Here is a 15,831-nt window from a genome sequence, read left to right on the forward strand (position 1 = left end):
CAGAAAGATTGCATTATTAGCTTCTGAAAATGTAGGTTTCTTGTCCAGCAGAAAGAGGAATTCATTGGGAGAGGTTGAAAACGGGAGATGGGGCACTCGGACCCCAAATTAATAGAGCCCCACCTGTTTGGTGGAATGCTGGGACTTAATGACAGCCAGATCTGTCATTTTTATAACATAGCTTTTATAATTCTAAATCGTTAACAAACACAGGAAGGATATTCAGAACCACAGCAAGCATAGCCCCATCATACAATTTTCAGAATGTAATAAAATACTGCAAGAACAGAATATCACCAAATTATAGTCTGCAAATAATATCTATTAAAAAAACAACATACAGTGGAACATTGATTATCCAAACATCATTCAACCGAACAACCACGTAACTGAAATGTTACTCAGTAGTATGTGTAACCATTTGCTCTTTGTTACAATCATTTTGACATTGTAATCAAGTCAGAGACAGCAAATGACTTGGAAGAGCAGTTAAACGGAATGGACAGTGTCTTGAAAGGAGGGTATAAGATGAAATCAACTAAAGCAAAATGAGGATAATGGAATGTAGTCGAATTAAGGCAGGTGATGGTGAGGGAATTAGATTAGGCAATGAGACACTTAAAGCAGTAAAGGAGTTTTGCTATTTGGGGAGCAAAATAACTGATGATGGTTGAAGTAGAGAGAATATAAAATGTAGACTGGCAATGGGAAGGAAAGCATTTCTGAAGAAGAGAAATTTGTTAACATCGAGTATAGATTTAAGTGTCAGGAAGTCGTTTCTGAAAGTATCTGTCTGGGGTGTAGCTATGTATGGAAGTGAAACATGGACGATAAATAGTTTGGGCAAGAAGAGAATAGAAGCTTTCGAAATGTGGTGCTACAGAAGGATGCTGAAGATTAGATGGGTAGATTACATAACTAATGGGGAGGTATTGAATAGAATTGGGGAGAAGAAGAGTTTGTAGCACAACTTGACTAGAAGAAGGGATCAGTTGGTAGGAAATGTTCTGAGGCATCAAGGGATGACCAATTTAGTATTGGAGGGCAGCATGGAGGGTAAAACTCGTAGAGGGAGACCAAAAGATGAATACACTAAGCAGATTCAGAAGGATGTAGGTTGCAGTAGGTACTGGGAGATGACGAAGCTTGCACAGGATAGAGTAGCCTGGAGAGCTGCATCTAACCTGTCTCAGGACTGAAGACCACAACAACAACAAGAACAACAACAACAACAACAACATACAATCATTTGTCTCAACTTTGCCATGTAAAGTAAACTTGTGATATAAAATGCCTGAAGGTAAACATGTTGTCCTTTCTATGAAAGAGAAATATAAGATTAGTAAACAATTAGAGGAATGTAAATCTGCAAACAATTTATCTAATACGTTCATGGTTGGTAAGTCGACAATTACGGATATAAAAATCAGAAGACGAGCATCACAAACTCTGAATCTAAGCTTGATTCTACTGACGGGTTAACAAGTCACAAAACTATGAAGCACACCATGAAAACAGATGGACAGTTTCCTCTCAAATGATACAGGTCAAATGTTTTTAAGTTTGCTGAAAAAATATATGTCAAAGTTCCGCATGATACCTTTCCAAAACTACAATATTCTGATTTTCTGATGATTTGTTAAAATGCTACAGACCTATCTAAATGAGAGTATTTGTGAAAATGTCGTAATGAAAGGGAAAATTGAAAAATTATAATAAAGAAACCAAAAACGATAGAGATCTGAATTTCTTTTCAGTAAGTACTTTGTTCCCAATACCGTGAGACATGATTAAAACATACACGCTATGAAAATTAGTAACTTTTTGTAATTTTTAAAATTATGTTTTGAAAATATGAATAGTGACAGTATGTTAACTGTCTTGAGAAATGATAAAGTGGAAGGACTGCTAACTTTCAGCTATGAAATTAATGCATTAAATTCTTAAACTGTCAAAATATTTGTACATAAAGATAACAGAATCTGAAATTTTTTGGTTGTTTAGAAATTATTTTCTCCAAAACCCCTATCCTAAATGTTCTAAAAAATTCCATGATAAGTCAGTTGGTCATTGTACTTAGGGAATGTATAATCAGAGTGGGCAACACTTGTCTGTATAAAATGTGAGAAGTTTTTAGGTAGACCTAGCTCTGCACTCGAGGTAAAAAAAAAATCATCGACACTTAAGTATTTAAATTTATTGCTGATTACATTGAGTAAATGTCATGCAAAACAGATGTTTCCGAATCAAATTAATTACTTTATAATGTTAAAAGTGAGTGGGAAAACAATTCATAATTTTGTTTGAAAGCATTTTATAACAAAAAGGAGATACAGAATATTTATACCCATTTTTCTTTTTTATGATACTATTCACAAATTATTATTGTCTTCTGTCATGATTTTATTTCTTCATGACAATCCATGAACTAAGATTGCCTATAATGTAACAGTCAACATTGCACTGTTGAAAAGAGTTCATTTGTTGCTTTCATGTGCTTCTCATTGAACTTGTATATGAACTTAATTTGCACACGGACAAGGATGTTCCAACATGAGGAGTACATGGGAGATGGGAATTGCACACTGTTCTTTTGTTGATAGCAGTAGCAGGGCCATGAGGTATCATAAAGGAGACAGTTATATCTTGCAGCTCATGAGAGACACTTATTATCTGTCCCACCCACCACTGATTGTCAAACACACAAGAAATTTCACTACAAAGTCTTCTAATATATACTGTGGACCCTGCATTTCTTAAACAGTAACAGGCTGCATTTTGTCAAGAACCATTCTTGCAATGTATGTGCCACTCTGGGATGCAACCCAATAGTAGTGACTTGATTGAATGACTACTAATGGCTTCATAGTAGACCACTGTTCTCTCAGTTTAAAATGGAATTCCTTTAATGTACTTTCATTTAGAATTAAAGAGTTTCGTGTTTGTTACTCATATTGATATTATCTATACAAATCCAGTAGCATCTCTTATAGCATCAACAGTTTCATGCTGGAGATTAAATGTTGTTGTCGCAAAATGTTTACAGAGATCTCCTACCCCAGCACATGCACTTTTTCGATGATCTGTTGCTGAAAATATTAATTTTTGTCTTAATTCCTGTACTTCATTGTTGACCAAGCTCATAAAGCTGAAAGCAGTTTTAAAAATGAGATGATGTACCATCAGTCACATACGCATGTTCAGGAAATGCGTGGCCTCTAGATGCTATGTCATCAGTTGCCATGCTGACAGCATAGCATGCATGTGCACCGTCATGAATGAGATCATCACTGACAATAGCAAAACAGTGTGATGTTCCAAGGAAGTGAGCAATATATGTGAATATTGTGATGTGTGCCAGTGATGACTTTGAATTTCCTTCTGCAAAGCAACAAACCAGTTCTAAGCAAAGTTGAAATGAAGAACTAATGTGTCAGTATTCCGGGATGTGGCTAATTTTACTTCTGCTATGGCCTGTCTTTGAACCTTCTGGATATAATGGTGAGCTGTTCCTTTCATGACCCAATACCTAACCTCTGTAACAAACTTCTCTGACTCTACTGTCTTCTTCACCAGCTCCCTCCCTCCCACAATGCATAGGTTCTGTCATTGTCAGTATCCTGAAGCTGTAATGCTTAACAGTCATCACTTCAGCTCCACGGCATTTTGCACACTCCTGCAGCCTACATTTATCTTGTGATTCTTTATACACAAAAGCATCAGGTTCATCTCTGTGTACTTATTCCTGTGACACTGCTTATGGCAAAACAAACTGTTTTCAAATTAGTGCAGTAAATACATGTGCATACTTCCTTCACTGGCTGGCATTTTACCCAATTTGGGATGTAGTGAGTAGAATTTTGAGAGATCAATTTTTAAACTTTGGTTCTCCTTTTTCATTAGGAGATACACTTCTCCATTTTTACAAACAGAGATAACATTATCCTGGTTAGGACTTTGCTACTGCAATCTTTGACGTCACTTAGGTAGTATTCCAGAGTAACAGTAAGCGTATCATCTTGCAACACATGCCTGCAGTAAGAATCTAGACAAGCCCAAATACATTTCTGATTCTTTATTTTATCAGCTTTTGAAATCAAATAATGTGAGGAAATGGGTATGTATTTCTATATCTGCTGCTCAAGAGTAGCCAACAGGTATCAGTGTCAGTAACTGAACCTTCTCAGTATAGGTGGCTGCTAAGATAGCAGTATTTAGGTTTTGAAACCATACATTACATTTCATGCACATATCACTATCTTCAGGTTCTGTACCAAGTGCATCTACATTATACTCTTCACAAAGTTTCGAAGATTTCGCTTGTGTAAAACTTGTTTCGATTTCTTCCACTTTTCTTTTTACATGCTGTTTTCTTCTTGTGCTTCTTACTTACTTTTCCTGGGCGTTTAACGGGGGGTATAGTAGGGGCTACAGCAGAAATGTCAACATTCAATGCATCAACAACTTCACACACAGGAATATAAACAACTGCGCTGTTTTCTTCTGTTTCACATTTGGGTGGTGGTAATCGTTCAGGTAGGTTGTCACTAAATTTCTTCTTGTAGTGTGTGTAGCAATTCCTGCACAATGTATGTGATGCTAATACGACTACTTAAGGACCAAGATATTTCTACAATACCTCTGACAGGTTTCCAACAACTGTGAAGTGTTTTTCACTTTTCTTAAAAAACACCATCTTGTGTCTTTTTTCATAGTCCACCTCACTCTTTCACTACTATGTTTCCTCACTGACATTGTATATAGCAAAAAGTTCAAAGCAAACACGAAACTCGGTGCAGAATGGTTTATGTTCAAGTTCTCACTCATTTGTTATAAACATAAGAGGGCTGGAAAGAGTGTTGCCAACATGCATATTTTACACTAGAAACATATAGCCCTCTGAATCTGCTTAATATATTCATCTCTTGGTCTCCCTCTACGATTTTTACCCTCCACGCTGCCCTCCAATGCTAAATTTGTGATCCCCTGATGCCTCAGAACATGTCCTACCAACCGGTCCCTTCTTCTTGTCAAGTTGTGCCACAACTCCTCTTCTTCCCAATTCTATTAAATACCTCTTCATTACCCAGAATGAGATTTTCACTCTGCAGCGGAGTGTGTGCTGATATGGAAGGTAGGAGATGGATACTGGCAGAAGTAAAGCTGTGAGTACCGGACGTGAGTCGTGCTTCGGTAGCTCAGTTGGTAGAGCACTTGCCCGCGAAAGGCAAAGGTCCCGAGTTCGAGTCTCAGTCGGGCACACAGTTTTAATCTGCCAGGAAGTTTCACCTCCTCATTAGTTATGTTATCTACCCATGTAATCTTCAGCATTCTTCTGTAGCACCACATTTCGAAAGCTTCTATTCTCTTCTTGTCCAAACTATTTATCATTCATGTTTCACTTCCATACATGGCCACACTCCAAACAAATACTTTCAGAAACGACTTCCTGACACTTAAATCTATACTCGATGTTAACAAATTTCTCTTTTTCAGAAACGCCTTCCTTGCCATTGCTAGTCTACATTTTACATTCTCTCTACTTCGACCATCATCAGTTATTTTGCTCCCCAAATAGCAAAACTCCTTTACTACTTTAAGTGTCTCATTTCCTAATCTGATTCTCTCAGCATCACCAGACTTAATTCGACTACTTTCCATTATCCTTGTTCTGCTTTCGTTGATGTTCATCTTATATCCTCCTTTCAAGACACTGTCCATTCCATTCAACTGCTCTTCCAAGTCATGTGCTGTCACTGACAGAATTACAATGTCATTGGCGAACCTTAAAGTTTTTATTTCTTCTCCATGGATTTTAATACCTACTCTAAATTTTTCTTTTGTTTCCTTTACTGCTTACTCAATATACAGATTGAATAAGATTGGGGAGAGGCTACAACCCTGTCTCACTCCTTTCCCAACCCCTGCTTCCCTTTCATGCCCCTTGACTCTTATAACTGCCATCTGGTTTCTGTACAAATTGTAAATACCCTTTCGCTATGTATTACATATTAACAATATTATGAAAAGTATAGATTGCTGCTCACCATACAGTGGAGATTTTGAGTTACAGACAGGTACAATAAAAAGACTGCTAAACAAGATTCTTTACTTGTTTAGCAGTCTAGCTGTGACTCAGCATCTCCGCTATATGGTGAGTAGCAGCATATCCATCTAACCATACTGTCATTATTCCATCCTGGGTTTTCCACTGTGTTATATATTATTTGTTTACTAGACTACATACACTCTTACTGTAATTGTCTTCATAATAATAAATGAGATTCGTGTTGTTATAAATGTACGTAGTTTTAATTGGAAAACAAAAGTATACATTTCAATTATCTGAATAAATTGTTTTTCGAAACACCCTTGCCTCCAAATTAGTTCACATAATCACTGCTCTGTGTAGTATAAATAGCCATTAGTTGTAAGGACACTTTCTGTAAGTAGTTAACTATTTGTAGATGCTTAACTGAAATTAGAGATGTTTGAAAATTGGACTTGACAGTAAAGAACTCGTATGTGCAAGTAGCCTGAAGCTTCTCATAACTAATATTGTCATAATATTTATAGTATTATCAAAAGTCATCTTGAATCCACTACAGTTGAGTCCTATGAAACATGATTTTCTGAGAGATTTGTTTCAACCATATGTTTTTTTACAGAGTGCATCGGACTCCGTATTGCAGACTGGATCAGGCCGCTTTAACACAGGCGTACAGTCCTCAGGAAATGGACCACCGTCTTTACCCAGCAAGCCTCCTGTTGGAAGCTATGGAAAACCCAATGTTGCTCCAAAACCTCCATCTGCCAGTTCTCCTGGAAAGCCCTCTCCTCCTCCGAAGAAACTTGTGATGAATGGTAGTAGACCGTCAGTGACACGTGCTCAAAGCATGAGGGTGCCTCGTTCTCCACCAGTAGCCCCTCCATTACCTGTATTCCCCCCTGCTGGTAAAGAATTGACAAGCTATCAGAAAGGGACAATGGTTCCACCCGCTTTTCACCAATCACAGGACTCATTACATCGATATCGTACAAACCCTCCTCCACCTCCACGCACTGCTACTCTACCGTCTAATCTCAGTGGACATAGTATGAAGTCAGTTGCCCCTCTGCCCCCTCCATCAACTCCTCCTCCCCCTGCCCCCACTGTCCGTCCACCAAGGCCACCACTAACTCGACCTCCTCCACCACCATCTCGGATGGGTGCGCCGCAGTGCCCTCCCCCTCCACCTCCCACGACAGCGCCACCTCCACCACCACACAGAACGACTCCTGCTCCTCCACCTCCATCATCACAAGCCAGGCAGGCTCCTTCAGTAAGTATCCTGCTTGTTTTTGTACTACTTTTTCCATTTAGATGCTTTTCATTTAATTGTATGTAAACCTGTGATACTCTAAAAAAATCCTCATTGAGGGTTATTTAAATTGTATAATGTAAATTAAAATGTAAAGTGTATAACCTTAAGTGAGCATTAAGAAGTGTATGGTGTTGAAGGCAGAAGGTACTCTTCTGAGCACTACAAGGACTTGTAAAAACCCCTGGAGTACATACTGAGTATACTTTGCTGTAATAAGTTCTATTCTAATTTAGTTGGCTACAGTATGGTGGAAAAAAGCAGACAGAAGGTGGCTACTAAGGAGCTTGGCAAGGTGCAGAGACTGGCCTACTTAGCCGTAACAGGTGGAACAAGTAGCTCGCCCACTCCTGAGATGGAGATCATGCTGGACATGCCTCCATTACACATTTGGATTACAATCAAAACAGCGGCAGGGAATACAGGCTGAAAAATGAAATTAACTGGATACATTTTGGAAGTCCATAACTCATACCCATACAGTGAGTGGCAATTCAAGGAATGGTCAAGAGAAATGCCGGCTGACCATACAATAGCTTCCAGCAGTTTCTATTAACCTTTCAGTGTAACACTTGGAAAAAGAGAGAAGCAGAACAAACCATCACACCTTTCTGGAGACATAGTCTGGTTGGTTACTGTCAAGTCAAAAACAGATGAAGGTACTGGGGCTGGAGCATATAAGGCACAGCCTAAGCTAAGAGAACAATCTCTCCAGGAGAGTTGACCACAGCATTCCAGATGGTAATACCAATGATCAGGGAGAACATAGCATTTAGATATATTCAAACAGCAGGGCAGCTCAACCATCCCTATCAGCCCCTTAAATCAGATCAAAGATCATTGCAGAATGCCATGAAATGTTTGGGATACTGAGCGAAAGCAACAGGGTAAACCAGCTGTGGGTTCCTTGTCACTCAGTAATTTGCGGCAATGAAAAAGTTGTTAGATGACACAGGATAGGCTCGATGACTCCATTTATTTGGCCAGAGCCTGTCATAACCATCACCAAGGTGATGGTAAAATCAAAACTACTTAGCTGGATCAGGAGGCAATACATAGAATATTGGACTATGATCTGAAAACAAAGACAAAGCAAGCTAGCGATGCTGAAGCCATGTTTCAAGAGAAATTCTTTAATCCTGGACTTGAGGTCACCAATAACCTGAAGAAATCATGTCTATTAAGGTACTAATAAAGGATCTCTTACTGCTCTTTAAGGGTACTGGTTAACTTTACTAAAATAACAGGGAGCAAAACTGCACAGTAAACTCAGTTTCACTGCGGGCCAAGACCGTTTTTATTTTTGTGTCACTGCGCTAATCCAATCAAGTGCATGGTGTAAACTGTATTCAAGTAGTGTAATACCATATGTTGTAGGTTGAAGCAGTATTCTTTTGCAGTGATGTATCAGTTTAAGAAACAAATATGAAAATGTAGTACTGCCCTTTGTTCTTTGAAAAGTTAATGTTGTCGGTAGTTAAAACTGTCAAAGTTCAGAAAGTTGTTGTGCTAGTGATATAACAACAGCTCTGCGATTTAACACAGGTTTTCAAATATATGTTGTTTGAGTGTGTGCTGCAAGGTTTCATCTCTGATTTGATTTTGGGGACTATATGTTTTTTAAATGTGTTTTATTCAGAACATTGCATAGAAAGAATCAGTAGAGCCTGCAAGTGTTATAGGTCTACACAAACAAAGAGAGGTAAGCAGTGACAAACCAATTTACTCATAATTAAGAGTATTCTCTTTTGGATATTTGTCAGTATGCATGTCCCTCACAATTTTTGAAGCATTTTCCATTTTTACCTCCATGACCCTCTTGAGGTCTGCAGGAGGGCTCTATTTCTCATATCATTAGCAGTGGCCACCAATTAAAACAGACTTGGAATGTTTGTGAAATAATGAAACATAAACAACAAAATTAAAGATCTTAGGGTCCTCCTAAGATGTCATTCATATGCTTCATGTGCCAGGTGTCTACGATGTCAGTTATGAGTGCAAACTTGTTTACATCAGAGAGAGGTATAACTTACGAGTACACAATTGACAGTGCATCAACATTATGTAAAGCTTTGGCATCGAAATAAATTTCCAGTTGTTGGACACCAGACTGACTGCTATAAACATGTACAGCCAAACATAAGAAAAATGGCCGCGATATTCAAGTGGTCCTCCAACATGAACAATGATAATGATTACAAGGAGTTGTTGTCTTGTTTGCCAGCGTATGAATAGACTGCACTTACAAGGCTGTCACATTAAGCACATCTGGAGACACTTCTGCAGAAGGCACGCATCATAAAAATCTATCCTGTCACTAGTCATCACAGGAACAGCACCACTTTTCTTGATTCAGTGACATGTACTTAAAAAAATTCCATCATAAATTAAAATCAGTAAAGACCCTAAACTTCTCATTCTAGTCATAGAGCAGTTTTTACATTCTTTTGAGGGAATTATAGAAGGGGTTACAGAGTTGCATTGGTGAAGATTACTGCAGTAATGGTTGAGATGTTGAGTGTGGTATAACAGTGTCAAATGGACTGCAGCACAGAAGATTGTTAAGGAAAGTTCAGTTTATATGTACATTTTCCTGTTGTAGACTTTCAAGTAGATGGATTGTATATTTTGTTCTGAGAACCCATATCTGTTTATGTCATTAAATTGTACTTATACTTTTCTGTATCTCCTGATATAAGATTTAATGTTCGATTAGTGCAGTGAAGTGCGTTTTATAAAATTCCCTCAGAATCGGAAGTAATTTATGAGCTTCATTGCAGTACCATTAGGCACATGTTCACTTTTGTAGTGCAAACAGCTTCTGTGAAAAGTCCTCATGCAAGAAGCAAACAGAACTTCCTGAGGAGACAAATAAATATTTTACAAATTTTATTATTATTATTTATTTGTGTGTATTAGGTGATACATTGTATTTCAAAGTCCATTGTACACATGTTATGCTTGACTTAAATAGATGTATTTATTACTATTGTTTTGTGTGTGTGTGTGTGTGTGTGTGTGTGTGTGTGTGTGTGTGTGTGTGTTCTGTTGTAGTAGTGTTAGAGAGTGAAAGGCAACATCATTAAAGTGATGTTATGCTATTGCAGATTCCATGTTCAGCTCCACCCCCACCACCAGTTAGAAATTCGTCAATGAGGAATGGTAATTCTCCTGTTTGTGGTGACATAGAAACAAGATTTGCTGACCATTTTCATGCTGTGCATGAATTTCCACCACCTCCACCATTTAGGAATGTTCCAAAAATATACAATAGCAAAAATGGTAAGTATTAGAGAAAAAGGAGTATTTTTCTTTGATAGAAATTCTTTTGGAAGTTTCTTGTTCACCTGCTGACCAACAGGTATCAAAAAATGGTAACTATGATTTCTCTGAAATAGAACTTAGTTATGTAGATGATTTCTGTGGCACGTCATTGTAATAAAGTTTTGTCAGGTTCCTAATTGCATTAATCAGAAAGTTGTTCATGACATTTTGAGGCAGTATTCCCTGTCCTCCCATTATATAGCAAGAAGAAACATCTCAGAATTCTTGTAGACTTTAGGCATTTAAGTATAAAAGCATAACATTTTGACTTGTGTATTTCCATGTGCATCTACATATACATCCCTACTCTGAAAATCATTGTGATGTGTACCAGGGCGTTTTCCTATTCCATTCACATATGGAGTGTGAAAAGAATGAGTGCTTAAATGTGTCTGTTCGTACTGTGATTATTCTAATTGTGTCTTCGCAGTAGTAAGGGAGCGATATATAATGAGGTTGTAACATATTCAAAAATGAAACACAGTTCTAGGAAATTTCTAGGTAGGTTTTTACAGGGCAGTTCGTCTAATCTTAAAGTGTCTGCCAGTTCAATTTTTTCAAAATATTCATGATACTCTCCCATTGGTCAAATGAACCTTTGACCACATGTGCTGCCCTTCGCATTTGTTCAATATCCCCTGTTAGTTCTATTTGGTATGAGTCCCGCACACTTGAGCAGTATTCCAGGATCTGTGTCATGAGTGTTTTGTATGCAGTCTCCTTTGTAGTCTGGTTGCATTAACCCAATGTTCTACTAATGATCTGCAGTTTGCCACCTGATTTACCTATGACAGAAATAATGTGATTGTTCCATTTTATACTCCTATAAATGTTACATACGTGTATTTGTGTGAGTTGAGTGTAGCTGCTTTCCGATAGTACTTCATATGTAGCTATACCATCTGTGAAAAGTCAGATTACTATTAATATTGCCTGCAAGGTCACCGATACACAACGTGGATAGCAACGGTTCCAACACATTTCACTGGGCACACCCCAAGTTACTTCAACATCTATGGATGACTCTTCTTGCAAGATAAGTTGTGTGTCCCTCTTTGCCCTCCCCCCCCCCCCCTCCCATTTCCCCCTCCCCCCTCAAAAAATCTCAGTCCAATTACAAATTTTGTTTGCTATCCCATACAATCATACTTTTGATCATAAGTGTAGGTGTGGATGTGGTACGAAGCCAAATATTGTTACTGTTATTCTTCAGATTACAGTCCTTGAAGGGCCTTGGGCTGCATATTAATATCCTGTCATTCTATCTGGTCCATTGCTTTCCGTCTCCATCCTCTGACACCCAGTTTTTTCATGTCTTCTTCAATTCTGTCTACCCATCTCTTTCTGGGACATCCCTTCCATTGTCCACCTCCATCCTTGCCATCAAAATTTGTCTTGCATGCTCTGTCTTCCTCCATTCTGACCATATGTCCTGCCCACCAGCCTTTTTATTTTAAAGGTAGGGACAGTGTCAGGTTCTTAAAAAAGTTGTTTAAGCTCTGCATTCTTACAGATGCACCAACTTTCTTGGTGGTATATTGGGCCATATATTTTATGCAGAAGGTTTCTCTCCCAAATGCTAAGGATCCTTTCCTCTTTTGTAGTCATGGTCCACATCTTGGCACCATACATATCAACCAATTTTATAATTGTTTTGTAAATGAGGATTTTAGATTTTTGTGATAGAAACGAGCTTCTAAGCATGGGTAGTGTGGCAAAGTAGCATCTGTTTCCTGTTGCTTTGTAGCTTTCACCTTTGTACTGATGTCAGTTGCCTCAGCGATATCTGAGGTACTTGGAAGTGTGTCACCCTTTCACTCCGTGTCGGCTGTCCTGCGATTTGGTGGGTTTCATTGATTGGTTATTGCAATATATTTGGTCCTTGTACCTATCTCCAGTTATTGATAGGCATAAGCCAGTACAGCAACGTTTCATGTGAGTAATGCCACATTGTCTGTGTAGGCTAGGTACTGCAGTAAGTGATTAAAAATGGTTTCTCCTCCTATTGAACTCTGTCTGACACAACTTTTTCTAGACAGAAGTTGAATATCAGTGAGGAGATAGTGTCACCCTGTCTCAGTCCCTTCCTCCCTTCCACTTCTCTGGAGATTTCACCCTGTATTTGTGCTTTACACTTGGTTTCACCAAGGGTCATCATAGTAATTTTGATGAGCTTCTCAGCTATTCCAGCCTCTTCCATTACATTGCACAATGCCACTCTTGAAATGCTATCATAGGCTTGTTTAAAATCAATATAAAGCTTGTGTATGTTTAATCAATTTTCATAACATTTTTCAAGTAGTATGTGCAGTGTGAATATTTGTTTAGTTGTTAATTGTTTCTTCTAAAGACACTCTGATAGTCTCCAGTTCTCTTTTCCCCTTATGGAGTAAGCCTCCTCGGTAGGATCTTATAGAACACTTTATATGTAGTATTAAGCAGGTAGATTTGTCCGTAGTTCAGAAAGTTTAATTTATCTCCTTTTTTGTGTGTGGGGCATGTGCTGCCAGATACTCAGATTACTGTATGTATTGCTTTCCACAGTGTTTCCCCGCCCTATATGAGAAGTTCCACCTGGATCTACTCTTCTCCCATTGCCTTATTGTTTTTTAACGTGTTAATAGTGTGTATCTCTTCCTCCTGCATGGATTCTGATGTTAAGACCAGGGGGTCTTAACACTGTATCTCACACTGAGCCAAATGCTGTTCAGAATTGAGAAAACATTTGAGTTCACAATATGTTTTGAGATTCTATGAAAAATTATTGTCCATTATATTGGATGTCAATTTCACGAGTGGCTTCTGCTACTCTTCCTGTAAACAAGTGTGACCTGTGTGTTCTTCCAGCTATTGGGCACAGTTTCTTGATCAAGGGTAGATTATAGTAAAAAGAGGGGCATTTAGAAGTTTGAAAGTCTTTTCTCTCATCTGTGTGAAATATGAGACATTCTGAAAAGTGCATCCTTTAAATTATTATTTGTTCACAGAAGAAAATACAGAAAAACTTTCTCAGCAAATTTCAATTATGAAATCATCTTTAGTGGATATTAGCTGAATGACTCTCATCTTGAAGCAGCACAATTAGGAAACGCGATATATGTTTGGTGATAATGTCACTCCTCTTTGTCACTGTAAGGGGGGGGGGGGGGGGCTAGACGCATACAAAACATTAAACAGAATAAATTTGAAAATATGTACCATTTCTTCTTCTTTTTTTGTTGTTGTCTTTCACATCGTACATTGCTACCTGTATAAACTGTAATTATCAAACAATTCATCTTTCACTACTCTACATTGTATTTTCAGATCTATCTTATCACCTACAGGACATGCTCCTAAAAGAAAGGATATGAAATCTACCAAGGAAATTTTTTATAGCAAAAGGCAGGGTTGCATGGGTGCGTGTGAGGCAAAATGGGGCTAAGATTAGTGAAGTTGTTGCTCAAGTGAAAATGTAAAATCAGAATTTGCAAATCTTCGGACAAGAAAACAATGAAGGGTGATTAAAAAACGATTGATACCTATTAGTTTGGAGAATAGAGAAAAGAAGTGTCATAGTAATAGTAATGAGTAGGCAAGTAAATAGATAGCTAATTGTTTAAACCAAAACAAGGTAAGAAATCTTTGTGATAAAGTTGGTGAGAAACACCATATTTAGAAGAGTGAAGGAAAAGTTGTAAGGAAATTGAGGCTGTCTGTGAAAGGTTAAAAAGAGAAGTGGAAGAGAAATAAGAAGAGGGAGACAAGGACAGCAGGGAGGAGGAGGAGGAGGATGAGGAGTAGCATTAATCGGGGACAAAGAGTATATGCAATAGTAGACGTTAGTTCAGGATGGATCGATATTGTAGGTCAATTATATCATATTGGAAACCCTTACATAGAGAGTTTTCTCCCTGTATTGAACCTTGGCTGATGTTTGAACAGACATGTGTTTTTGAAGTTAAAATTTTCCTACATTGAATTCAAAACACTGGTCAGGCATGACGAATGGTGACAGGCAGGTCTATGAAGTACAAGTTACAGTGGAATTGGTAATAAGTTTGGATGCATGCAGACAAAAAATATCATTAGATTCTGTTTGATTGTTTAATGATTTGATGATGAGAGATGATGAGCTTGAGTATATTGTTTGGAGAAGATGTTGGTTAGAAGGGTCTGATTTCAAGACATGAATTAATAAAGTCACAGAGGCAGAATACCTACACAATTCCTCAGTTACCAAATTAATTATCCCTTGAAGTCTTAGCATGTGCTCTGTCAGCCTATCCTTTCTTTAGTGAAATTGTTCCATAGCTATAAAAGAGCCCAAAGTATTAGTGTAAGATCAAAGGAATGCCCACAAAGACGAGAAAATTCGAATCCTACTGATCATCTGCTAAAGCATTTACAACAAAGAGTCAGAGTTTCAAGTATTGCTGAAAAGGAGTGATGTTCATGTAATAGTGGGTACAGAAAGCTAGTTAAAACTCGAGATGACAGCAGTGAGGTTTTGTCACAAATCCACTGAGATAGAAATGAAAACTGCATTGAGATTTTTGGATAAGAGTCATTGTCAAGTTTGGACATAAACTTAAAATGTGGAAAATCCAGGATGGAATAATGACAATATTCTTTTCACAGTATTGTGCATAAACTTGTAATTCGACCTTTCTATTGAAACCAGACTTGTCTCTCAGTGTAACCAAAAACTTCAGAGGAAACCTCAATTCACTAGTAAGTAAATTCCGTACCCTTATTTTCATCCTCGGAGGAGAATTCAATCATTGAACAACCAATTCATAAAATTACAGTTTTGTAAGTGACAGATCTGACAAAACGTACTGCAAAAAATACTAAATACCTTCTCAGAATACTATCTACAACAGACAGTTTGGAAGCCCCCTCATGACGGAAATACATTTGATCTAATGATAAGAAATAGATCTGAGTTCTTTGAAGATCTCTACATTGAAACTGGTATTAGTGAATGTGAAGAAATTATAGCAGTAGTGACTACCAAAATACAAAGGCCAACTAAAACAGTTAGAAAGAGATTTGTATTTTCAGCAAACTAGGTAAAAGGCGGTAATGGCATACGTCAGTAAGGAACTTGACATATTCAGCTCTGGGTAGGAGTATTGCAGAATTGTGTGTGAAGTACCTCACA

At 37.9% G+C, this 15,831-nt stretch overlaps 1 protein-coding gene across 3 annotated transcripts in view; it reads left to right on the plus strand.

Annotated features, from left to right (window-relative positions):
- Nucleotides 1-15,831, plus strand: part of LOC126354377 (WAS/WASL-interacting protein family member 2-like) — an 82,037-nt gene that overhangs the window by 49,957 nt on the left and 16,249 nt on the right. For all 3 annotated transcript variants that reach the window (XM_050003975.1, XM_050003977.1, XM_050003976.1), the window contains exons 6-7: nucleotides 6,669-7,322; nucleotides 10,469-10,643. In XM_050003975.1, coding sequence (XP_049859932.1) covers nucleotides 6,669-7,322; nucleotides 10,469-10,643 — 829 coding nt within the window. The remainder of the gene's footprint in view (nucleotides 1-6,668; nucleotides 7,323-10,468; nucleotides 10,644-15,831) is intronic.

The sequence above is a fragment of the Schistocerca gregaria genome, chromosome 3 (assembly GCF_023897955.1).
Source record: "Schistocerca gregaria isolate iqSchGreg1 chromosome 3, iqSchGreg1.2, whole genome shotgun sequence".
NCBI classification, from domain to species: domain Eukaryota; kingdom Metazoa; phylum Arthropoda; class Insecta; order Orthoptera; family Acrididae; genus Schistocerca; species Schistocerca gregaria.